The sequence below is a fragment of the Rousettus aegyptiacus genome, unplaced genomic scaffold (assembly GCF_014176215.1).
Source record: "Rousettus aegyptiacus isolate mRouAeg1 unplaced genomic scaffold, mRouAeg1.p scaffold_m13_p_7, whole genome shotgun sequence".
In the NCBI taxonomy this organism is placed as follows: domain Eukaryota; kingdom Metazoa; phylum Chordata; class Mammalia; order Chiroptera; family Pteropodidae; genus Rousettus; species Rousettus aegyptiacus.
In genome coordinates this window covers 13315187-13341370 of record NW_023416310.1, presented here as the reverse complement: position 1 = coordinate 13341370, position 26184 = coordinate 13315187, and the positions used below count along the sequence as shown (strand labels likewise).

Here is a 26184-nt window from a genome sequence, read left to right as displayed (position 1 = left end):
GGACTGTACCTTGCTGACAAAGGGCACCAGCTGAGCAGGCCTGAGGCCCCTCCGGCTCAGACAGGAGCAGGAATGCAGTGCTTTCTCTAACAGAGGCCTGGCTGGGCCCCAGAAGCCCTGAGAAGGAACAGCTGTTCCGACTTGAGGCAGGGCTGGCAGCCATTTAGCTTGTCCGTGGAGACTTTGAGGACGAGTGAAGAAGGGTCGTAGGCCAGGACGGAGCTGGGATTTTTCCCTGCTCATCCCTCCCTCTGCCCCTCAAGGCTTGAGTGGGTGCCTGTTCTAGCATAGTCGGCCAAATGCGGGCAGATGGCGGCCTCGTCCAGCCTTGTCCCTAAGTCTTCTCTCTCCCAGTGAAATGTTCCCCCTTGCCTGGCCCCCGTGCCTAGAGGCTGAGGACAAGGCCACCCTCCTTGTGCCCCTCCTCCCTGTGTTGGGCTCTCAGCCACCCCATCCTTGTTACTGTCCTCCCAGCCCTTCTTTCTCCCCTGCAGAGGCCACCTCTACACCTGTCATTATAACGCACTCACACCCTGGTGACATCGCTTTTCCAATTAAACCCTCTAAGGTGAAAAGCAGGGATGACGAGAGCAGCCCTGGCCCTGTGCCCACAGCCAGGTGTGGGTGCATCACCCCAGCCCCAGGAATCTTCGCATTCGAGGTCTCCAAATGCACTCGCCAGCTACCCTGCCCAAAGGCCCCGTGTCTGCTCCCGCCTCCTTCCTTCTTTCCCTCCTTCCCTGCATCCTTCCTTTTCTCTTCCCTCCTTCCGTTCCTCCTTCCCTCCCTCCCTCCTTCCTTCCTTCCTTCCTTCCTTCCTTCCTTCCTTCCTTCCTTCCTTCCTTCCTTCCTTCTTTCCTTCCTTCCTTCCTTCCTTCCTTCCTCCTTTCCTTCCTTCCTCTCTAGGCTGGGCCCTCTTGGGGCCAGCACTTTCACAATAATGAAGATAAGGGCTAGCGCTCGATAGGGCTAACTAGAGACCGGGCCCTGCTCTAAGAGCTTTACAGGGATTACATGATTTTATACATATGACAGCCACATGGGTTGGTATAATCACGTTTCTTATTTCACACCTGGGACACCTAGGTGCAGAGAAGTTGGGAGTTTGCTCGGAGTCACAGAGCTAGGGTCAGGGCCAAGCAGTCCGGCTTCAGAGCTTCAGAGCTTCAGAGCTGTGTCGTCCGCGCAGCCACCTCAGCCGCAGACCGGGGAGTGTCCGTGACTCCTGGCCCCACGCCGATGCTGCCTCTTTCGTACTTTGTGCACCTGCCTCAGCCTCGTCTTCCCCTCTCTGCTCCCACTCCAGGACTGGCCTCCAGGCCCTGGAGCAGAGCACTGGGCTTCTGACCACTCCTTGCTGTCTCCAGGCTCCCTTCTCTCTGATCTCCCTCCTCACTGCCACAGAAATCTGGTCCCATTGCTCCTCTGACTCAATCCCTAGTGGTCCCTGCCACCTCCCCTCTCCCCTCTGACTGTTTCCAGTCTTCTCTCTCTCCCTCTGCCACCTGCACCCAGCATTCCATGAACATAACGGGATTTCTTCTGCTTTGAGCCCTTTGCATATGCTGTTCCTTCTTCCTGGAGTGTCTTTCCTGTCTTCATCTTGACCTGTTGTATCAAGACTCAGCCCAACTCAGCACCTGCTTCTCTGGGGAGCCCTCGCTCACCACGCATCCCCTCTACCCATGAGGGCAAATCGCCTCCAGATGCATGCTTGAGAGGCCCGAGCCTGTGTGTAAGAAGTCCAGGTCCTCAATGCTGCCCCGCTGAAGAGATCACAGGGCAAGGCTACACAGAGGTAGAGACAGGTGTCTGAGGAGCCCCGGCTCCTCTTACCCCCAGCTGTTTCAGTCTTCCCAGCCCAGGAACCAGTCATACGAGTGAGTGGTTTCAAATAATTATATACCACAGGCTTTGAGTTGCCCAAGCTGATGCCAAGTGGAGCAGGGACATGCTGGCTCTGCCAAACTCTGATTGCATTACACGTTCATGATCAAATTAAATGTTTTTTTTTTAAACCATTAAATTTTGGGGCAGTCTGTGATACAGCATTAGATAACCAAAACAACCATTTTGATACTTTGATATCTTTTAATCTTTATCTACCTCCATTGCTAACTGTATTTATATCTATATTGTATCATTCTTCTTCCACTTACAACATATAGTGGTAATTTTTTATTATGTCTAGAAATAAATATCTACATTATTATTTTGAATGGCTGCAAAGCATTTCAATGTATGGCTTTACCATAATTTTTATAATTATCCCCTACTATAGATTTTTAGTTTAATTTGGTTTTATTGCTACTATAAACAATATTGAATGAATCGTCTTGAACAGCGTGTAGTGTAACTGTTGGATAATTCCCAGGAAACGCTGGGTTGGGTTAAAAGGTAAAGACTTTGGCCTAGACAGAAGTCCCTCCTCCCCCCATGGCTTATCACATAAGCACACCTGTGTCTGCATGCCCCCTTCATCCCCCACCCCCGTTGTGGGAGGGAAGGCCCTCCACTGTCCATAGGCCAGGTTCTTCTTCTGCATCCTGTCTCACGTCTGCTTAAGGCTTGGATTATTTGCTTTCCCTTCCACTCTTATCTGCAGTGCCAGTTTCCCCCTCTCTACTGAATTATTCCCATCATCAGCATATAATCATGTTCCGGCACCTCTCTGCTACTTTTATTCTTGACCCTATATGACCCTCCAACACTGCCCCATATCTACCATTAGATTTTTAGAAAGAGTTGTTTTTGTGTCAGGACCAAAGGGAAAAGTAGATAAAACAACAAAAATAAGGAAGAGACTTAAAAAAAAAAACATACTTCAATTAGTAACTAATAGAATAAGATGACAAGTAATCAGAAAGGATGTAGGTATAGAAAGGATATAGAATATTTGAACAACCATAGAATACATGTTCTTTTGATGTGCACATGAAACATCAATCAAAATGGACCACATGTTCATCTATTAAGCAGTACCTCCCCTTCCATCCCAGTTTCAAAGGACCAAAATCAAACAGAGCATGTTCTCTGACCACAGGGAAATTAAGCTAAAAATTAGTTTCAAAACATAACTAGAAAACCCCTAATGTTTGAAAGTTCAACAGAATGTGTCTCAACAACTCCTAGCTCAATCAGGACATCTCGATGAAAATAGGAACATGCTTTAAACTAAATAATAATAAAAACATGACATATCAAAACTTGTGGGATACGACTAAAGCCATACTTAAAAAGAAATTTATAGCCGTAAATACATACGTCTAAAAAAATAAAGGTTAAATATCAAATATTTAAGCAAAAGCCTTCATTTAATGTCCAACTCATAAGGATAGAAAAAGAATAACTAGTTATAAATTAGAAGGCAAGAAATAATAATAGTAGAAATTTCAGCAATAGAAAAAAAATGTACAGGCAATAGAGAAAACCAACAAAAACAAAATTGAGTCTTTAAAAACACTGATAAAATGGATAAACTCCTAGGAAAACTAATCAAGTAAAAAGACGGAAGACATAAATTACCAATCTCAGAGATGAGAGGGGACCACAATTACAGGTTCTATTGATGCCAAAAAGATATAAAATAAACAATTTTAAGCCACTACATTTAAAAAATGTAGATGGAATGGACAGATTCCTAGAGTACACACCTTACTAAAACTGACACAAGAAGAAATGGATGATTGGAATAGAGCTGTTTAAGTAATTGAGTCTGAAATTTAAAACAGTTCAGAAAACAATCTTGAAGACCTAGATGGTATCCTCTGATGAATCATCCCAAACATCTGAAAAAGAGGTAAACACCATTGCACACAAATTGTACTGAACTATAAAAAACAAGGTGGGGGACAGATTTCCAACTTGTTTTATGAGGACAGCATGATTTTGATACCAACATCTGATAAGAATTATAGGCCAATCTGATAAGCATAGATGTGAAAATCTTAAAATCAGGGTTTCAAAGAGGTCCTAGTGATATGAGATAGGGAAACGAGGGCAGGGGTCGACGCTTTCTAGTGGCATCGGCTGGGGCGGGAACTACAACCTTCCACTTCTTTTTGTTCTGAGGATAGAAGTGACATGTATGTCCAGTGCCCATGGCATTGACAGTGCCACTTATGGTCTCTTGTTCCCAGTATTGATCTGGTTTTCTTTCTCATTGGGTCCTGATTTTGGCCACGATTCCAGCCATCTTTCGTCCCTGACCATTTGGAGAGGTTGGTTCTCCAACCTGCCCAGTGATTCTAAATGTGTTTCAATGGCCTCTCTGTTCTGCTGCATGTAATTAAGAACTTGGCTGACAAAAGAGGACAGAAGCTAGGTCAATCTGAACTTATTCTGATCTGGCTTTTCTGCTACTGCCAGCTGCCTCTCGAAGTTGTAAAAATAATAGAAAGTAAAGTAATATAAAATCACAATGTGACTTAGAAGGTCCACAAGCCTGGTGGTGATAGGGGCAGGCGTGGGTGGAAGAGGGAAGATGGAAGATAGAGTGAATTTTTTTCCCAGCAATGAAGGCTACATGTACAGATTAGATGGGAGTGGAGTTCTCTGGAGAACAGAGAAAGTCATGTTTTATGTCACGGGTAAGGACAAGTGGCTACAGAGAGCTTCAGAGAACGGGTGATGATGGATGAGCTAAATATGAATGCCAGAGTCAAATTTTCCTTGGTGGCTGGAGAGAGGACAGGTGTTTTAGTTGGACGCGTAACATGAACAAAGAGATGGAGGCTTGAGAAAGTAGTGTTCAAGGGAATAGGAACGTTGAGGATGGTCGAAGTGCCAGGATGCCAAATAGAGAAGTGGAAGATGACTTTGGAAAGAGGCTAAGACTGAGGGATAAGGCACCTTCCTTACTGTTAAGGGGCTTGCTATATAGGCCAATGTCACCAACCAGACATTCTCAAGGAAGCATCGGAGTCCAGAGGAGTATCTGACTGTGAATAAAGAAAGTTCCTGCAGCTGGTAGAGTAAACAAGCACCTTGATTCGAGGTTTAGTTTACTTTCAATACTCCCTCCCACCCCCACGGCTCTTCACAACTTGCTTTTGTTTCTTTCCTTCAGGTTAAAGTAGAGTCTCTCCGGCTGCAGGTTTGAGTATTCTCTCTTCTCTGGCCTGACATCTGGCACTAGGGCCAAGCCAGAACTCCAAGGCCAGGCTTGGAGAAGATGGACAGTCCCCAGACTACTCTGCCAGCTCATGGCCATGAGGATGGCTCAGTGGCCACGAGGAAAGTATTTTAGCTGTTCTTTACAAAACATCCCTACCCTGGCCCCACGTAATAGTCTAAGGTTACCAGCACCTTCTCCTTAGGGTTTGGAGCACAGGAGGGAGCCCACCTTGGGCTAGTCCCTTGGGGAGCCTGTGGAGTGGGGGGCAGTACAGCTCACATTCACACCCCCAAGACGGCGGCCTGTCCCGGGCCTCAGGTGAATGACTCCTGACCTTCTCCGCCCCTGGCTCCTCCCAATCTGGAACGGAAGGATTGTGATTGCTGGTGACATCTTCATATCAGTTTCTAAATGTTGGGGGAAATCTGAGGTATTACGGACATCCTCCCTTTGCAGTGATATTTACCTGCAAATGTGAAGGAGGCAGGTGCCAGCCCACGCACGCACACAAGTAATTTCATCCTCTCCTCAAAGAGCTCAGAGGGTGCGCCAGGCCTACCCCACACCAGGGTGCTAAGCTGCCTGCTCGTCCCAACTGCAGAGAAAACACCGTCCTTAATTAAGTTCTTTCCTGACGGCTGCCAGGTGTGCCCTTCCGCGGGATGGTGTTAATTCCAGCCTCTGGGAGCAGAGACCCAGCCCCCTTTCCGGGCACATCGGCCCTTGCGCTCAGCCCCTACCTGGAAACCCCCCTCCCGCTCTCCATGGCCCCCCTTTCCACGGACGGGGGAGTTGCTTGTTACGCTGCCATGCCGGGAAGTTCACGTCCAGCGCCCACCCAGGCGAGCCCCAGCAGGTATATAAGGACCTAGGACAGCGACAGGGACCAGGCAGCGGGGAAGGAGAGAAAGAACGGAGGAAAAGTGGACTGAGAGAGGCCACCAAGCATCCTCGCTCCGGCTCAGCGGGAGTCGCCCGGAGAGCAGCCTCCCCGCAAACAGGTAAGGGCGCAGCGGCGCGGAACCTCGTCCTCACCCCGGAACTCGCTGCCCCGGGAATGGGGGTGGGGGTGGGGTGCTCAGGCGCAGCTCTGATCGCTGACTTGAGGCGCTCTGGCTCCCCGCGATCCGGAGTTCTTTGAAAACTTTCTGCGCTGAGTGCGGCGTGGGAAGCCGCTGGCCGCAGAGCCGCGAGGGCCAGCCTCCGGACGCGGGGCGAACCGCTGCGACGCCGAGCGGCGCCTTCCAGGACCTGAGGCCCTTCTTCCCGCCCCACCCCCGGAGTGGGGGCTGCTAGGACCCCTGAGACTCCTACCGCCTTCTGGGGGAGATCTCAGGAGAGCTCAGTTCTTTGGCTTCTCTTCCTCCCGATTTTCTGGGTAGGTGTCACTTAAAAGATACTATATACTCCAGCTCAAATTAACCTTAGAAAGGGGGGCAGGAGAGAAAAGGCTAAATATCACTATAAACTCTTTGTATTCTAGATTTTTTTGGATTCAGATCCCCGAATCCTCATTTTTCTGCCCACTTTAGCGCACCTGATGTGGCTGCACTATGATAATGACTCGGGTCTCCTCTACGAGACCCAGTTGGGGCTAATAGAGGTGGCCGGTGCGGGAACTGTCCGCGGTCCTGAACCACCTTGTCTGTGCCCTCAAAAGCAATGCAGAGAGGACTTTCCATCCCGCAGACCCTGGGTTGCAGGACGAATACAGCTGTTTGAACGGACGGATGCTCAGGCAAAGGGGTTTTCTAGTTAGGGAGGATGAGTCTGCAGGGCATCTGGATCCCCCAAATTCTTGGTGTATAAATGGGGAGGTGGTGGTTCTCACGGAATGGCTGGAAGGAGCCAAGGAAACTAAAAGTGTGCATTTGTTTTGTCACTTGTTAGGATATGTAGAGATTATGGCTTATTTAATGACTTAATCCTCTGACACTTTTGTTTTAGGACTTGATGCATGTGTATCACGGTGCAAGGACACAACTCAGCACCTCTGCTCCTCCAATATTCACAGAAGGGCGTGGCCAGAGTGCAATTTTAGAGTAACATACAAGATATTTTGTTTAGCTCACAGAGAATTCATCTACACATATGAAGTTCTAACAAGTGTAGTTCTCTTATAAAGCAGATGTCAAGATTAACAAAGTAGAGATTGCTATTTATTTTTCCAAGGCTTTCAATGATTGGATTATAACATTCTCTCAACTTACAAAATGCACGATATTTGACATCTCCCCATTACTGTATTGCTTTTACAATACGGCGGAAGGCAATATTTATCCATTGTAGAAAAATAGAAACTACACACAAGCAAAAAAAAAAAAAAAAAAAAGCCCATCAAGTTGCTTTTAGGAAACAGCCTAGCCTTCTAGCCTTTCAGCAGTAGAACGGAGCTCTGGGGTGGGGAGTGAGAAGGTTACCATGTATACAACACAGACAGTGGCACAGAAGGTAAGAAAATGCTCTCTGGGGTTTTTCAGGAAGGTCTGAAATCATGTGGTAGGTTTTTGGAAAAATGGAAATCATTCCAGAATGGCCAGTTTTGAGAAGAATTGAAATACAGTTGAGGAGATGGTCACACCTGTATGATTTTACTTCTTTCTCTACTAATATATTATTTTACACTTGCCCACAATGATAGATAACTACCATTTTCCTCTTTTTCTTGTGAATCTGGGCATTTTTCTGACAGTATTGTGCTGCGTGGTCTCAGAGCTTTAGTGTAAATTGCCTTATCCCCCAAGTTCAGACTTCATACTTGAACTGGAGCATCAAAAGGCTACAACCAGAGCGGGCTGTTCCTAGTCAGAACTGGACAGCAAAGTGACCAATGCTCTCAGTTGCCCCTTCAGCTTGAGATGCTGACGGGCCGGCTCACTGGCTGCCACCGCCACCTAGCGGCTGCTCTGAAAACACTCAGGCGGTGCCTGGCCGCCATTCAGAAGGGAGCCCTGAGCTGGCTCAGGTTTTGGGGAAAGGAGTGGGTGTGGGGCAGAGAGAAGGAAGTGACTCTCTGAGGTAGACAATGAGAGCCAGAGATAACTTTCACTTCCAAAGCAGTCCCTATAAAAAAGATTTGGTCTATGCCTCCACAAATGAGAGATTTCTTTTAGGCAAACTTATTTTAGAATGCAAATGTCTATTAGGGGAGACAAACAATTAGTTATCCTCGCCTTAATGTGAATTCCTTTTCTCATCTAATTAGGTTTCCTCTTAACAGCTGCTTGAGAAGTTCTTCTGAAATCCAAAATAATTGTAGGTGGCTGGTGAGCTGATGACAGAACTCTGGGTCCCTTCAGGGGGCTGACCTGGGTGAGGGGGTCCATGGCGGCATGAGAGCTAGAAGGCTGGGGAAAGGGTTGGGCACAGGGGGCAAAAGGCAGCAGGTGCTCCCCTCTTTACTGCATCCTGACCTCTTGACCTTAGCATCTGCCCAGAGGTACTTCCGACTTCTCCAAGAAAGTATCTTTGCTAGACGTTCACAATGGGAGGTCATTCCCTTCCGCTCTGTGTATCCTTTTACACCTACAGCAACTTTAAGTCCAACTATTCCAGACTACATCTGATAACCTCAGAAAACAAGAGGTCTGACATTTAATGCATTCCAAACTTACAGGGTTCTGGGGAATAGAGACCGCCTGAGTAATTTGCATACAGGACATCAAATCAGGTTGGCTGAGATTTTGGCTAAATTGGCCAGAGGTTTTATTTGCCTTTATGCAAAACTACTATTCACAGGAACCATAATTTCTGAGGAGTGACAGGATCCTGGTGGGGAAGGAGGGGAAAAGACCGTTTTGAGCAGGACTTTTGGAATCCTTGTCTTCCCCAAGTTGCTCCTTGGATCTGAAGTGTTAGAACTATAGCTTCATGAACATGGTGAACTAGGAAAGCTCAATGCCGGCAACAGAACTTAGCCTTACCTTGTCATGAATACCCAAGTTATTGCCTCTTTCTAGACCTCAGTTTCCCCATCTCTCAAATAAGAGGCTGGACCAAATTACTCCTAAAATAGCTTCCAGCTCTAACCTCCTTTGGGGTCTGATTTTTAACAGGAGATAAAGGAGAAATTGCACACGTTTTGCCCAGATCTTACTCCCCCCCATCACAATCCGCACCACCACCCTGCACACCAACCTTCTTGAACTGCTTCTGTCCTCAAAAAGCCTTGCCCTCCACAAGTGATTGCGTTGTTAATGTTGGCTCCCAGTCCTTCCTGGTGAGTGGCCAACATTGTCCTGCTCCTTGCAGGGGTCCTACCAATCTTGTTTGTCTCTGCAGAGCCTCAGCCTGCCTGGAAGATGCCGAGATCGTGCTGCAGCCGCTCGGGGCCCCTGCTGCTGGCCTTGCTGCTTCAGGCCTCCCTGGAGGTGCGTGGCTGGTGCCTGGAGAGCAGCCAGTGTCAGGACCTCACCACGGAAAGTAACCTGCTGGTACGTGGGCCATGGCCATGATCTTGTTTTGGGAATCAGATGGAACTGGGGCTGGGGCCGGGGCTAGGACAGTGCAAAAGAAAAGGGTAGGGAAAGGGGGATTTCATTCCCAGAGATATGGGTACCTCAGCCCAGGGTGGGGACAGATAGAGTGAAATCAGCAATGGGCCACGGAGGGAAGGAAGCAGCTTCAGGGAAATGGGTCTGGCCTATAATTTCTGCTTGATTATCTTTACTTCCTGTCTTCTTGCATGGAGACCTCATTCCATTTGAGCTATTTAGAGATAGTGGCGTTAAAATAATACAAATACTAATCATTGTAATAACAATAATTGCTTCTTGATGGAACCTATATTTTCAATCTTTTAGTTCCCAAATTATTCCTTTAAAAATGCCCTCATATCATTTGCCACTTTCATTCCATTTTTCTTCCCTATCTACTGCCAGCTAGGTAGTACCACGAATGATCTCTAGAGGGAGAAGAAAAATCCAGGTGCCTTTTCCCTCTCACTGGTGCCAAATGTCTCATGCTTCTTCTGGAGGACTGATCTTCTGCTGTCTTTCCAGAAGCATGTAGAGGTCCTTTGTGCCAGGCTGGAACTCCCTCCAGGTCACCACAGGGGGTGTGTGTGATGGGAGGCATAAGTGAGAAATGATAGCAAGTCCAGGACTAACACAGTGCGGGTGTCGGGGACCGAGTTCCATGCTTCTGCCAGCACCCCCCGGGTGAGAGTGGGACGCACGTCGCTACATTCTGTGTGTTTTGTCAATGGAGAAGCTGAGTTAAGGTGAAAGAGAGACTTTCTCAATAACAGAGCAGGTTTCATGTGGAATATGAAACAGAAGCAAAGAGCCCTGGGAATTCTGAGGGTTCTCGTTCAGAGAGACCCAAGAGACTCTCTGTTGGAGACACCCACTGCACAGCCTCGCTTGCTGAGAGCCCACCAGGGAAGGAGCACTGGCCACGGTCAGAACCCATGGGTTCTGGGCCCAGTTCTGTTACCAATGGGCTGTGGAAACCTTGCCAAAGTCCTTTCACCCCTCTGAACCTCCCGTTTCCTGTGTCCAGGGGAGAGGAGTATGAGATAGTTTTGATTTTCCCCTGTTAATATTCTGCAGTCTTATAATTCTAAATCCCTGGAGTGGGTGAGGTCCATCTGTTCCCCCCTTTGCAGTCCTTAGTAACTGAAAACTCAAGGCTGCAGCCTGGAGGTCACTTTCCTAAACAAATGTGTACCACACTTACCTTATCTAGTTAGAGAGCAGAGGCGCAGGCTCCGTGACCTAGGCAATGGAAATAGTTCTGACTTTCTGCCCCTCCCTCCATTCCCAACGAGGTGACAGGGAAGTGAACCACCCCCTCCCAAAGCTCACCGATTGTGGAAAGTACCCGATCAGCCCCGAAGACTGAAAAGTGCCAGAGAAAGTGCCAGATGGGTGTGGGAAAGTTTTGAGGCATGGTACAGAGAGAGGGCTGGGGTAGGGCATGAGGCGGGTTTGCAGATCACTGAGAAAGGTTGAGGTATTATTGAAAACACAGATCTCAGATGGCGGATTTCTACTTCTGCCAGGGGAGAGTCTCCCCGCAGTTTCAGCCCAACGCCTCATCCAGACTCAAACTGAACCATATTTATTTCTTCATAACTCATCGCGTCAACAACTAGCACCCACTTGCCACTGATTGATTAATTTCTATATAGAGGCTTACAACAGTAAGATGCTGACCGTGGTTACAAAAGCTATGGGGCAAAAAAAATCACCTAGGGGGATGAGGTGTTTGTTGCAGTTACTGGGCCGAAGTACCAAGGGGTATGGGGGACGGGGTGCGGGACAACAGGGTCGATGCGGAAGCTGAGTCTCCGATGTCCACGGTGCCCCAGCGCACGGGGCGCGCGGACGTCCTCGGCGGCACAGGCCCCAGCTCCGGGCGCGCACGTGGTGGCGGCGCTGGGCGGCGCGGGGCCCGGGGCGTGGCCTGGCGCGGGGCGGCGCGGGGCCCGGGGCGTGGCCTGGTGCGGGGCCCGGGGCGTGGCCTGGCGCGGGGCGGCGCGGGGCGGCGCGGGGCCCGGGGCAGCGCGGGGCGGCGCGGGGCCCTCCAGCGCTCGGCTCTCCCCCGCAGGCCTGCCTCCGCGCCTGCAAGCCCGACCTGTCGGCGGAGACGCCCGTGTTCCCCGGCAACGGCGAGGAGCAGCTGCTGGCCGAGAACCCGCGGAAGTACGTCATGGGCCACTTCCGCTGGGACCGCTTCGGCCGCCGCAACGGCAGCAGCGGCGGCGCGGGCCCGAAGCGCGCGGAGGCGGCGGCGGCGGCGGCGGGCGATGGCGGCGACGGCGCGGACGCGGGGCCCCGCGAGGGCAAGCGCTCCTACTCCATGGAGCACTTCCGCTGGGGCAAGCCGGTGGGCAAGAAGCGGCGCCCGGTGAAGGTGTACCCCAACGGCGCCGAGGACGAGTCGGCCGAGGCCTTCCCGCTCGAGTTCAAGAGGGAGCTGGCGGGCGAGCGGCCCGCGCTGGCGCCCAGCCCCGAGGGCCCGGACGAGGCCGCCGCCGCCCGCGCCGACCTGGAGTACGGCCTGCTGGCCGAGGCCGAGGCCGAGGCGGTGGCGAAGAAGGACGAGGGGCCCTACCGGATGGAGCACTTCCGCTGGGGCAGCCCGCCCAAGGACAAGCGCTACGGCGGCTTCATGACCTCCGAGAAGAGCCAGACGCCCCTGGTAACGCTGTTCAAAAACGCCATCATCAAGAACGCCCACAAGAAGGGCCAGTGAGGGCGCCGAGGGGCCAGGGGGCTTCCCTCCGCGGGAGTCGACCCTCACGCTCCCTCTCCTTGCCTGCCCGCCCGCCGCCTCGCGGCCCGGGTGTGCTGCTCGCTCAGGCGGTGGGAGCCGCGGAGATTCAGTCGGTTAAAGCTCTGTCTGTAGTTAGGAAATAAAACCTTTCAAGTTTCACATCTGCCTCTGACTTTGAATGTCGAATGGGTGAATAAAGTAAAAATACATATCCATCAAATTAAAAGCCGCATGTAGTGGAGGAGAGACATAATGGTTTCCATGTAATCAAGTGACAGTGTATTTCATAGGATGGAGTGGCACTGGGAAGGAAATGTATCTCCCTACCCCCCCCCCCCCCCCCAATAAATGGGTCTTGAAGGGGCCACATAGTTTAGGTGATGGCTCAGGGTGGCTACATTTCCCACTCTCCGTTGGATAGGAAGAGACTGCTCAGCTAGAAGGTGCATCAAAAGGCAGGATTCCTACAAGGGTGACTGGCTCTGTCCAACCCCAAGAGCCAGCCTGACCCTGATGAAGCCCAACCACAACTGGAAGGCCTCTCTGGGCCCTAAGCTGCATAGCTGTGGTAATGTGCCCCTGGATCTAGCTATGCATGTGACCCTAGGCAAGTCTCTGAACTTCTCTAAGATGTGGTCATCTCCTCCTTTCCTGGTGTGAGGGCTATCGTACAGATTGATGAAAAACTGGATGTGATCATCTTTTTATCACCAAGAAGCTAAGTGTGAGAGCCAAGGGTTGGTATCAGTTCAAATTTGTATTCCTTGATACATTCTCAAACGCATGGTCTCACCCACATAGATACACACCCATGGAGACAGGCACATCTGTATGAATACAACACAATATATATAGATGCTTTTCTTCTAATCCTGCAAACTCAAGCCTTGAGGTCTCTATCCCCCCCTCCCATGTCTACACTCTCCCCTCCCCAAGTCGCCCAGCCTCAGCTCTTCCCTTCATTCTCAGTGTCCTTGGCACAGGCCTCTGCTAACCTAAGGTCTTCCTAACCAACTGGTCTCCTATCTCCTGCCATTCTTCTCCCCAACCCATCAGATACAAATCATCATAGTAATGTATACAAAATTTTGCTTTCCCCATATTCCTTGGCTCAGGAGCCTAAAAAGTCGCCCTACCCCCGTTTTCTGACAATTCCAAACTACAGGGCATGGTGTGCGGGGCCCCTGTCAATGAGTTCACTTTCCTTACCAAACCCCATCTCCCATGTTTCTGCCTACTGATCTTCTTGCTCTTCTTCTCCCACCCTCCTTCACCCTCTGCCTGGAACTCCCCCACATTCCCCCGCCATTTTGAATGTTACCCTTTTTTAACGTGAGCCCAAGATCAGATCCTCTTCCATGGGGAAAGCTGTGATTTTTTCCAGCCATGTCTGCCCATTTTCAGTGTTTCTGCGGTCAGCCCTCTGCAATGGAGGACATGCACTCTGGCTCAGATGGCAATTTTTTTCCTTTTTTTCTTTTTTTAGATGGCCACTTCCTTGCTGCTTGTATGTCTCATGTTCTCCTCTCATGGAAACCCTAAGCCCCACAAGGGCAGAGGCTGGGGGCTGGGTTTTTTTCATACATCCTCATGATGTTTTCACAAGGCTGGAGCCACACGTTTGCAGCCACACACGTTTTCAATTCACAAGCCCTACACACACTTATATACAGAGATGCACACGTACATGTCAACTGCATCAGACATACCAGTTGGGCGGTATAGATCAAAGCTGGCTGGGAAACATTTATGTATGGTACTTACACATACGCCTCCATATTTTGATGCTCTAAGAGTCCACACTGAAAGAAAACTGGAATGCACCCTGGGAAGTCCCGATGGAAGGGGAATCAGTAAGCCAGATTCCTAAGGTAAAGTCTCCCAGTATGAGTTATATGAAATGGGGCTAGATTCTAATCACTATAATGAAGAAATGACCCGGGCCTTCCCACTGAGGATGCCCCCCCACTGGGAATCCTGGGCCTCATGTCTGCATCTCAGTAGCATCCTTTTCCCTAACCTCCTTCCTTTTGAGGCAAGTGAAATAATGGCAGTGGGGGTGGCTAAATGTCAGCAGTTAATGTTGATATTTTCAGATCTGTTTGCATCTTAAGAAAACCCATTTACTTTAAAGAAATCAAATAGACAACCATGTGACGACAACATTAACATTTATTTGAAAAGGGCATCATAAAGGCTCATTGGGAAATCATGACTAATAGTCCTAAAGAATGATCTTGCTAAGAGTCTTTCTTCCTACACAACACCCCCCTTCCCATTCCTTAAAACTAATCTGACTCAATGAATTTAAAATACAGAAAACTGCACAGGCACTGATTCTGCACTCCCATATGAATACATCAGCTATTATATACAGATATTGTCAACTACGAGCTACATTACACACACATGCACGCGCACGGGCACACGGACTCTCAGCCAGGTTGCGAAGGTCTAAATGGACACAGACATGTTATTATGTATGGGCTGCAGCATTTGTGGATTTATAGTTCTGCACTCCACAGGCCAGAATCAATAGTCATGGAGGCAGAGCTCAAGAGGGGAAGACGATGGGGGCCCCAAGGTCCCCTGAAGGAGACAATCCTGGTCAACCTGGCTGATGCTAAAAGAGAGCACAGAAAACTGCCTTCTGATCCCAGTTGGTCACAGAGCCCCAGCCCCAGCCCCTGTGTCTTCTCCCCACTTCCTCAGCTGGCCGGATTTGGGATAGGGAGTCACTTTAACCAGAAGATTTCTAGGGTTAACGGGATGAAGACGCAAGACAGTGCCCTAAACTGTCTCCCCAGACGTCAGGAAGATGCCTTGTTTCAGCACGACTGTCTGCCAGGGTCTCAGGGTCACGGGAAGTGAGCGCGGCCTGATCTTCTCGTCTACCTTCACGCTTAACTCTCAACCTAACAGCTCAGGTCTAGTCCTTCCCGCAGGCCCCCACCTGGCCAACTGCCATTTTAAGGTCATGAAGAAGAATGAAGAGAAACAGCCTCACTTCTCAGCAGCACTCTCTGTACCCAAGTCAGAAAGCCTCCGGACAACGAAATAGCAACTGGAAAGGATCGTGACCCAGGGGACCCCAGAGAATCCCAGAGATTTGGACTTTGACCAGTTCAAAGGTACCCCAAGTCTGCTCTAATTCTTAAGCCAGTCGAAACATATCCTCTTCAACCCAGAAGATCCAGGGCGAAGGGCAGTGCCCACGTGACCCTCGTGTTTCCTCAAGCACTTCAGGCAGTCACAGGCCCACCTTTTCACTGCTCATCCATTTATGCTTCTGTATGAGGTGGAGGACTGGACAAAGGAGAGTATTTAAGGACTTTTCTAGCTCTTTTTCTTCCCTGATTGGGTTCCTTCTCTGGTGAGGAGGTGTTTAGGAGTCAAGAAACCACTTATTTCTACTTTTCAGAGAGAGAGGAAAATGGGAACAGGGCACTGGGGACCCCATTGCAGGGAAAAGAGGAACCTCCAGGATCGCGCCGGTGTTTCCTGCTCACCTTATGCACTGACACGACTCACCCAAATTAACAGAACTTCCAAATCTCAAATATATTCATGCCTTTAAGTTCTGTCGGCAGAGTGCTAACCAATCCTGCCTCTTGCCCATGAAGCAAGAGAGTCCTCAATGGCTTCAGGGAGCAGCTGGTCTGCATGGGCTCGTTAGCTCAAAATCACAGCAGAGGAGGACAGAAAAAAGGGTCCGTCACAAAACGCAGTGCTGTCAGGTGCTACGGGGGTTGGAAGGCAGGAGGCACTGATGATGCCAGGCCAAGGACATGGGCACCCACCAAACTCTGCTTTGCTTCTTCCCTTCACCGGGCTCGTGGTGGGGGGTGAAGGAGGCTGCTTAATCTACCACCGAATTGTCTGAGTTAACACTCCCCTTAAACGTTCTGATTCTGAGGCATATTTGGCCAGAATCCAGGTTCTACCTCCTGTTAGCAGGCAACCTAACATTCTACTAAGTTTAAACTGAAACTGAGAAGAGGACAGTCAAACAAACAAAAAAAATTCTCCATAAGAAACTCGTCTTTGCTATGGAGCTGTGATGTGAAGAAAAAAGCTGCTTTGGAAAGATACAAAGGGGAGAGCAGCCGACTGTAGGAATCACGGGGACCCTGCGCCCTTGGCTCGCCGTTCCCAGGGTGGGGCTGAGGGAGAGACATCTGAGTGGACTTGCAGGTCTCTGGCTCTAGTGCTGGCTTTAGGAAGAGGGTCCAGGACCATGACTCCCACGTCCCAGACCCCGGGCTCCCAGGGCAGTGCTCAGGGTGCAGTAGCCATGGGGATGGACCCTCGAAGTCCAGGAGGAGCAAGAAAGAAACAGTTTCTCATGAAAGCTGAGCAGGGGATACAGACGGGAAGATACCGAGGAAACACATGTTTGTGGCTCAAGATTTAGATTTCCTGTAAAATTTCCCCTGGAAGTTATTTGCCTTCAAGTTCGTTTCAGGCTGTTTGAATCTTGGTTTCTTAATAAAGAGATATTAAAGTCAGGAGCAATCCCAGTTCATGCTTGTAAAGTTCTGTTGAGCCTTAGCCAAAAGCCGCAGGGGAAGCAGGAGCCGGACCCCTGGCCCTCATCATGCAGGCCACCCAGAAGCTGTGGGCAGCGACCAAGCAGGGAAACTACAGGAACAAGGGTCAGATGGCTTCCTACCCAAGACACCACTGCGCATGTGATGGGAAATGCATACGTTAAGGTTCTCTCGGTTTGGGGAAATGCACCTATCTGTCCTAATAATCAATCACTGTGCGTCTGTGCAGGGTCATGCAGGGATGTGACCAAGGGTGTCCCGAAAAGCCTGCCATCCCCTTAGCAGAAACAGCTTGCTTCTGACCTCACCCCACACTGCCTAAAATTGTACCCTGAAAGGGATTTCTTTGGGTCAAGAAATCTACTCACTCACTCCCTCCTTTTAAAAAACAAATTCTCCAGGTAAGAATCATTTGGCCGTTCATACCTTGCTGTGAGCTAAATCAGCTCGGTAAAGTGATGGGAAGTTTCACTGGAAGAGAAGAAAAGAACAATTTGGGGCCATAGGTGCTGTCACAGGACGAGACCCAGGAAAGGCTCCGTCAGGGGCGGCTCTGGAGGCAAAACCCCCGGAGGGGGATGAAAGGGGAACGGAGCACGCAGGAAAGGGCCTCCTGGATCCTCTTTTGCACACAGACTCAGGGAAAATGCAGAACCCTGAGGGGTCTCTGTCACTCTGTCCAGGCCTGAGTGGCACTGATGTCCACACTTTGTCCAAATAGTGAAGAAATCGTTCCAATATCAGGGTCTGGGCCTTTCTTTCCTCAAACGAAACACCCAGAAGGTTGACTTCTAACATCCTTGAGTCCCAAAGTGCTATACCCTGTCCCCTGCTTCATCGCGCCCCATCTCCTCACCCGACCAGCCCAGCCAGGCCAGCCCAGGAGCCTCTTCCAGAGGAGGTGACGTGGGCAGGCCTCCTTCTGGGTCATCTAGAACCTGATTATCTCATTCTGTCTTCCCTCAACCCAGAGGCTGTAAAAACATGCTGGGATCCTCAGGAAGAAAGGCATCAAAGAGAAAGAGCTCAATTCAGAGAAACATCTAGAAATGAGAGAGCCATGGGAGGGCCGAGATGCTCCCTCTGAACAAAGGAGAGAAGATGCTACAGAGGGACGTAGACTGGCCCACTTCTGCCTACCGCTCCTCTACGGCCTGGGGAGAGCCAGCCCCTCCACCAGCAGCTGCCTGCCCTTCCCTTCCTCCTTCGCTGCCCCCCGCCCCGTGGTGTCTCTACCCCCCCTCCTGTTACAAGGGCTCAAGATTAATTAATAGAAAGAACCATGAAGAGACAATTGGCAGGGTGAGCAGGATTGTGGAAGAGACACTGGAGACTTGCAGGCCTCTGGACAGGAGGGAGGGGATGCTCTGGAGAGCAGCCGCCCCAGCGCCCAGCTCCTGCGGCCACCGCTTCCTCCCGACTGCAGTCCATGCTTCCTTTGACCAACTGCATCTCCATCTAGTTCCCTCCTGGGGGAACGGCAGCCGTGTTCCCCCAGACCCACCCGCGTGAAAGCTTTTCACTTTTTACACCAAGCAGGAGCTTCTCAGAACTTCGGCCGTTCTCTGGTACCCTACCCCCCTGTGATTCTCGGCCCCTGGCTGACACAAAGGAAGAGACAAAGGATGCAGGTGAGAGGCTTATCGGTCCCAGAAGAGCAGGTGCCTGATCCCCTCAGGGAAGACAAGGGCGAAGTGGGAGGGCCCGAGGCTCCGCCTTGCTTAGCCGGGGAGGTGCTGCCATCCACGTGACCTTTTCTGAGATCCCAGTTAGATTGCCACATAATAGGGGTGGGGGCGAGGGTGAGCCCCTCCCTCAGACCCCCACCCCCTCCAAGGAGCTCCATCTCTTGGAATTCAGTATACGCACAGATCCGGAAACTTCATCTCGTAGACGGGGATGGAGTGGTTCTGAGGCTGGCCGTAGGCTGCGGTGATGGTTCCCGATGGGCTTGGCGGTGGCCTGGGGCAGGAACACACGGAGGAGAAGGGGGTGAGGAGGAGATTCTGGGGTCCCACCCCACGCAGCCAAATAGAGCAACTGATTTGTGCTTCTCTTTGAGCAGGGACCAGAGCCTTTGTCACTCCATGGATCCCCAGGTTTTGAGCTATTCTAGAATCTGCAGCTTCGTGACAGGCTCTACAGGGACACTGTTTGTCGCTTTAGACCGCAGAGTCTCAGCCTGGGGCACCAGGACTCCTCGTCCTTTTCCAGGGTTTGCTGAGCTGTCTCTTTCCCTCTCTAGCTTCGATGTCCCTTTTCGGGGAGAGCTGGTGGCTGACTCCAGCCCTGGAGAAAGGCTGAACGGTGCAAGGACTGAGGCGGGCATGACAGGAATACTCGGGAGGACAGGGCCCAAGCCTGGGCCACATGGGTGAGGGTCCCCCGGCCAGGGCTGCCACTTACCGAATGGTGATTTCAAAGATCTGATTGAGTTTGCTCTGCAGCAGTGATGCCTAGACACAAACAGAGGGAGAGAGTGAGCCGGGGCCCCCTGCACCTTGCCGGCTGCCACGAGCCCCCGGCCGAGCGCTCCCTGGGGGTGAGGAAGTGCAGACTCAGGAAGGGAACGGCGGGAGCTGGTTCTCAGCACTTGTCTGTGGACCCCGGACGTGGGTTCAAGTCAGGCAGAGCTGCCTGGCGAAGGCCTTCTGGGGACAGCACAGAGGCCAGAACAGCAGGAGGACTTCAGCAGGCGGTCCTCGAGGGCCCTCAGCACCTCTAAGTGGGGCACTAGAGCCAGCTGGGCACGGAGTCGGGAGGCTCAGAGCTAGTTCCAGCTCCTTCCTTAACGCCCAAGAAGCAGCTGTGCGAAATGGGCGGCTTAGAAAAGATGCTCACTCTCGTCCCTCTGGTTCCAATTGAGTCCATGTACGCAGCATGAGCTGTGCATGTGCTTAGTAACTGGGCCTCGACTCCAAGCTCAGGAAATGAGCAGTATCTACCTCCTGAGATGCAACGAGAGGTGAGGCTGTTATAGCCCCCCATCTATATTATACTTGCACTTTATATACGTAACATACCTATTATATATAATAAGAAAAGTACATGTATTTTTATGGAGAAAAATTACAATAAAATATGACTTACTTGTAAATTTTGGAGCTTACAATTATATTTCATCGTTACTAAAATGAACACCATGACTAATGGATCCTGGCATATAAAATCAGTTTCAAGCAATATTTGCGCTCTTCCCTTAAGTATTGGCATGAATCCTTCTTTCTAGCTGTCTGGTGTCCTCTCTTTTAAATCTGTCTTCCAAGGCTGGCTGTTCGATTCTCTCCGCCCGGAAGCGGGTTCTGTTAAACACGGGCGCTCTTTCCTTTGCCTCCTCCATCACTGCGTAGTGCGATGATCATAATGGTGCCAACCTCGCAGAGTTGTCATAAGAATAAAACTCACTAAGAATGTGAGGTGCTCTGGTGCACAGCAAGTGCCATTTATGTACTTGCTATTATGATTATAATCATTATGATTTATCTGTTTGATATTGGAGCTCCTGAGATCAGGACTTCTTTCTCACATGAAAGTCATGAGCTCTGGAGGACTATGTGGCTCAGAGCCAAGGCTTTTGGTTCATGGGGAAACAATGTAGTGCCTTGGTATTATTGGCACCTAACCCTAATTTCTGGGTGACAAAAGTGTCACAATCTCCTAGAGACTCAGATCCAGGGCCTCTGCCACGCCTCACTTACCCGGGCTCCGCAGTGCGCTGCGATCTCCTCAAAGGGCGCCTTCTGGAACTTCTCCACTACCTGCCGCCGCCGCTCACGCTCCTGCTCCTCGACTGCCACGCTGTCCACTGCAGCACAGAAAGCCGGGTCAGCCTGGAGGTCCCGCCCCGCTGATGTGGAGAGTTGTGCAGCCCTTGCCAGGGAGCTCTGTCTGGGGCTGTGGTCTGGGCTCTCCCTCTGCTCTCCCTCTGCTGATGAGCCAGGTGCCGTGGCATGGAGGGCGTGGTCTGCTTGGCCCCAGAGGGCTAGACCTTGTCCTCATGTTGCCTGAGGACCCAGCTCCCTTTCTTATCTTATATAGATAAGACTGGGAAACTTAAGTGGACCCTTAAGCTGGGCTTTTGAAGCTGCAAGTAGCTACATTGCCCCTGGGCCTCTTGGCCGGAAGTTCCTGGAACAGGAAGTGCTCTGGGGGTAATTTAAAAAGGGACATCAACAGTGGAAAATCCAGATAGGACCACAAAAACCAATGCAGAACCCTTATGGCAGGGCAGTCTGAGGCCATTTAGTTTAAGACTTCCACATATTCTTCTTGGTATCCAAAATAAGTTAGCAAAAAAAGGGGGGGGGTGTCTCAAATATGTCCATCATACTCAGTTTAAGAAGGCAGAGAGTATGTACATTCAGAAAGAGTACCACCAAAATGACAACAACAACAAAAAAGATTTGGTATTTGATGGCATAATTGACAACAAAAATAAAAATAAAAAAGGTTTGGCATTTGATGGCATAATTCACCATCAGTTAGCAGAAAAATTCTCTTATTCAAAATACTTCATTGCCCAATAATTCAGACAGAAGATGTAACACTGCATTTTAAAATCTATTGTCATTATTAAATAAAAATATGATTTGTTCTTAATATCTTTCATTGGTCAATTTGTTCTTTTGTATCACATTCTACCCCAAAATAGTCAAAGTAGTTATGTAAAATTGCTTTATACCTGACTGGCTGCAACCCTCAGTGGATTACTTTTAAAGGCACCTGTCAGCAGAAAGGGTCGGTTACTAAAAAGGGTTGGTTGCTTGACCTGGGATGCACGGGACAGCACTACTGATCCCCACCAGGACAGCGGGACTTTCGACTGTAGCCCCGTAGCTGTGATGAGTTTAGAGGAAGCCGCGCCCTCTGCCCTCACATCTGTGCCGAATGGCCCTCTGGAGGGCAGCAAGCAGGTGGGGCTGCACACACCCGCCGGCCTCCCAGGGCCCAGCGCCTCCGCCCTCCCCTCCGTCGGAGTCGGAGTCGCTTGCTTTCCACTCACCGATGGCCTTCTTTAGCGTCTCATAGGTGATCTCCTCAGCCGGCACTCGCTGAGGGAGAGGGGACAGAGGCGGTCAGAAAGGTTAAGTGGGGGAGGGGACGGACGGGAGGTGGCAGCCTGGGCTTCCTCAGTTATCCGCAGTCCCTTTACCTCTAACAAGAATGTCCTGATGGGCAGAAACTCCCTCGGGACACGCACCTTCTCACCGGGGTCCTCATTAGAGTCTCCCCTAAGAGAACTCACTGTCCCCTCCCCCCCACTTTGTCCCATTAAGCCGGGTGGGAGGAAAACACCGTGTAATTCAAAAAAACCTTCAGCGAACCTAAAATATTGGAAGTAAGAGGAGGCAGTTGGGAAACATAATTTGAAATGCAGACTTCAAGAACTGAATAACATTTTTGAAAATTTGTGTTAAATTATCCACCAAGGTGATTTGAGTATTAAATAAAGGTAAGAAATGCTGAGGTTGGTCCAAGGACCTGGGTCATAGGAGCTCAGTCTTATAATTTGCAGAGATCCTAGGATCCACAGAACCTATAAAGGAAGTGGAAAATAATAATAATAATAATAATAATAATAATAATAATAATAGAAAGGTGCTCCATGGATGTGTGGCCTTAGGTCAGATGCTGAAAATAGTGAAGGAGTTTGGACTTAATTCCAGGAATCCTAACTAGACTATGAGCTCCTTGAGGCAAGACTCACGATTTACACATATTCTATCACTTAAATAAATATTAAGCGAAAGAAACAGACACAGTAGCGAATAACTTCATTGATAAAGAGTTCACTCTCCTTCACAAGTCAGACTAGTGGCTCCCCTGGGGAGGGGGTGCAGAGGCGGGGCTCTTGGGCAATGGCACTGTTCTATTCCCTGATCCGGGTGTGGCTGCACTGGTACATTCTTTTTGTAAAAATCCATTGAGCTGTACACTGATTTGTTTGGCGTTCAGTAAACGCTCGTTTGAGTAGGAAAGGACAGAGATGTGGGGTATGGGATAAAGTCATTCAACAAATGCTAAGAGGACACTGACTTTGTGCAGGACTCTTGGCTATCACTCAGCAGGAGCGGCAAAATGTGTTTGCACAGGGATTACATGCAAGAGAGAGTTGCGCTGAGCTGTCGTTCACTCCGAGGAGTCATCCTCTGTAACCCCTCCACCTACCCATCCGCTGTCGGCACCGCCCAACATCAGACAGTCACATGCGAGGTGCGAGAGAACCATGTGATGGCGACGAAGAGAAGGCCGGACACCGGGCAAGGGAAGGTAGAGGTTTGCGGAGGAGACAGAATGCAAGCTGGGCATGGAGCACAGGTGATTCACGGGAGCAGAGGTGGGGAGGAAGGCTGCTGGCGGCTTCGGCTCCCTGAGGACTCTCCTTCACCCTCCACCCTGCCCCTCCCCCTACTTCCTTCTCATCTGCGGCAGTAAATTTGGTATTTCCACTACGCTTCCTTATTCTCTCTTATTCGTGGGTACATCTGATTTATTTTCTGAGGTAGGAGAAATAATGGCAGGGGCGATGTCATATGCTAATTTGAACAGAAATTAGATATTCGCAGCCCTCAAGAGAAGAGAGAGGGATGGATCTTTTGAGCTTTCTCTTTTAAAAAGGCACCTTTATTGGTATATCTGGACGAAACACCGAGGAAGCTGTTCTCACTCTCATCTCTCCCAGGAGGCCTTCCAACGTCCAACACGGAGCATGTCTGCCTCCATCGTGAGTGGGAAAGGACAAGTCTTTCAAGAGCAATTTTTATGACACCCTCAGGGGAGTGTGTGTGTGTGTGTGTGTGTGTGTGTGTGGCAAGGGGGGGATGGATACAAATAATTTTTCCAGATGGAAATGTCTATGGTATATATGAAGAGAGTTAGTAAGAAAACAGGACTTCCTTGAGAAATTTACTTTCCATGCAACCTTAAAGCAGATGTGCAGTGAGGGGGGCCTGGAGCATGCAGTGTCTGACTGCGTGGGAGGCAGGAGCAGGTCCCCTCGCTTGGGGCCACTGGGCTTCACTAGGACACTCACCTCCTCCTTCTCAGGGCTGTTCCTGGATTCCACCTCCACCTGCAGGGAGATGGTTTCTCCAATGCTCTTCCTCTTGGATAAACGATCCTCATCTGGGGAGGAAGAAGCCGGAAGCTGGGGTTCCCGGCCCTGGGAGCGCGAGCCAGAATCGCACCCCCAGTTCCATCTCCCAGGCCCTGTGCCTTTGCCTGGTCCACAATCCTCTGAGGGCTCAGCGCACATGAAGGCTATAGCTGGAGTTGACGGAAGGCTGCGGGCCTTCTCTGCCCACCTCAGGGTGGTGCCTTCTGCTCTTGAGGGCTAAGATTTTGAAATCACTGATGAGCACAAAGAAGCTGCTTATGACCAGAAAGCATACCTTGACTCGTGTAAATGTCATCTGCTCACAGCGACTAATGGCTGTCATTTGTGTAGCATTTACTATGTGCATTTGCCTTCATTATTTCACGCACCTCTCCCATCAACCCTCTAAGGCAGGTACTATCAATATCTCTATTTTATAGTAAAAGAAACTGAGACTCGGAGATGCCAAGAGATTTGTCTGAGATTTTTCAGGAAGTAAATCACAGAGAACTGGGTCTCTGATTCTGTAACCCATGTCTGCCTCCCACCCCCACAGGCCAGGTGATCTCACGGGCCAGTTATTCCCAGGGACCCTGCACTGAGGAGGGAGGCAGGGAAGGCCACAGGACCTCACCACGGGTTTCCGCTGTGTCTTTCAGCTCTTGTGTGAATATCCATGGAAGGCAACCGAAGTCCCTTACACTCAGGCCCTTACCTGGCCAAGAAAAGCCAGAGGCAGACTTGGAAATTCTTGAGCAGAGCTCGTACCTGTCAGCTGAGGGATGTAGGGCAGGCCTAGCCGGTCTGAATTGTAGCCACTGCCCCCCAGGACCTCACTGATCTTGCTCTGGCGGAAGAGGAATTCAACCACCACTCCGTCGAGATTCTGAGACAGCCTGGAAGACAGAGGAGGAGAGAGGCAAGTGAGAACCGTGGGTAGCCAGGATGATTTCCTATTGATGTTCTTTACTATAAAAGTAACGTTCACTACACAAAATGACAGAGAAGCAAAAGGAAAATAATCACCCACTAGCCCACTTTCCAGGGATTATCACATTTACATTGTGTACAGAAATTTTCGGTCACATACATTTACACACACACATAAACATCACCCGCCTCCCATTCTTGTTCTGTGATATATTTTATACACATATTATACAATGGATATTTCACATTAACTATTCTTCCAAACCACTGCAGATAGGCTACTAGTTATCTGCTGTGTGGATGAGCCATTTATTTACAAAGCCATCCCCTATGGTTGAACGTTTTGTTTTTACAGAATATCTTTTCCCTGAGTTCTTCCGATGTTGAGGTTATTCTGGCCCACGGGTTACAGTCTGAGAATGCCACTCGGATGAGGAGTCTCTTGTCAGGAATGACTCCTGCTGGATGTATTTCAAGGCTTGAGCCGAAGCTCCCAGAGGTGGCATCTCACACTCTACAGCGCAATACACCAAGATGGTTCGGTCATACACCAAGGCACGGATTTCGGTCATGTGATGGGATCGAACTTGACTCAGAACTTCTGGGCCACAGGCAGGGTCCACTTTCAGTCCTAGAGCTCTCGGAAGCCTAAGCCTCCAGCCTCAGACCTCCCACTTTCTTATTCAGCAGCCTTGGGTACCCTGGACCATGTCCCAGGTACGCTCCTCACCTGGGCCTCTCCACAAACACGTCTTCAGGGAGCATGTATGGAGCCTCTTTCTTCCTGGTCTCTATCACCTGACGTTTGGGAAAAATCACATGATAAGCTCTGGGATCAGCAGCGAGCGGGAGCTCCGAACAGGCAAATGAAAGAGCTCCCGCCCCTCTCAGTGTTTCCTCCCTCCCATGATCTCCTTGGCAGAGCACCCCACGACTGGGCTTCTGTGGGAGAAACTCAGATCAACGATGACCCTCGGAGCAGCCTGAGAAGTCCAGGTGGTCTGCTCAAGCTGTGCCCAGTGACACATGCACTGCGTCCTCCACATACAGGAGACGTAGCTCCCAAGAGATAATGTCTTGCTCCTGTGACCTATTCCTGTTTTCTCTTTAAACGTGATAAAGGGAGCATAGGTCGCAGCATTCCCCAGACCTAGGTGCATTGCAAACACATCCTGAGGACAATGACACGGGGCGTTTCCCTCAGTCTCCTTTGTAAAGTTTTGACAAGAAAGGTGAATGTCATTACGATGATGAGAAGGGGGAGGAAGGTT

The 26184-nt window shown here is 50.1% G+C and overlaps 2 protein-coding genes across 5 annotated transcripts in view; one reads left to right on the top strand and one right to left on the bottom strand.

Moving 5' to 3' along the window:
- The first annotated feature begins 9402 nt into the window (after positions 1-9402).
- Positions 9403-12496, top strand: POMC (proopiomelanocortin). The gene is made up of 2 exons (XM_036224987.1): positions 9403-9549; positions 11669-12496. The coding sequence occupies exons 1-2, from the start codon at positions 9418-9420 to the stop codon at positions 12314-12316; spliced, it is 780 nt and encodes a 259-aa protein (XP_036080880.1). The 5' UTR covers positions 9403-9417; the 3' UTR covers positions 12317-12496.
- A 1995-nt stretch (positions 12497-14491) lies between these two features.
- Positions 14492-26184, bottom strand: part of EFR3B (EFR3 homolog B) — a 75001-nt gene continuing 63308 nt past the window's right edge. For all 4 annotated transcript variants that reach the window (XM_036224403.1, XM_036224404.1, XM_016121756.2 and 1 more), the window contains exons 17-23: positions 25644-25711; positions 24752-24879; positions 23921-24012; positions 21890-21938; positions 20586-20692; positions 19294-19343; positions 14492-18849 (exon numbers count right to left, since the gene is read on the bottom strand). In XM_036224403.1, coding sequence (XP_036080296.1) covers positions 18744-18849; positions 19294-19343; positions 20586-20692; positions 21890-21938; positions 23921-24012; positions 24752-24879; positions 25644-25711 — 600 coding nt within the window. In that variant the 3' untranslated portion in view covers positions 14492-18743. The remainder of the gene's footprint in view (positions 18850-19293; positions 19344-20585; positions 20693-21889; positions 21939-23920; positions 24013-24751; positions 24880-25643; positions 25712-26184) is intronic.

Coding starts and splice junctions, on each gene's coding strand:
- POMC (XM_036224987.1), top strand. CDS start 9,418: ATGCCGAGATCGTGCTGCAGCCGCTCGGGGCCCCTGCTGCTGGCCTTG. Junction 9,550..11,668: donor CCACGGAAAGTAACCTGCTG/GTACGTGGGCCA, acceptor TCTCCCCCGCAG/GCCTGCCTCCGCGCCTGCAA.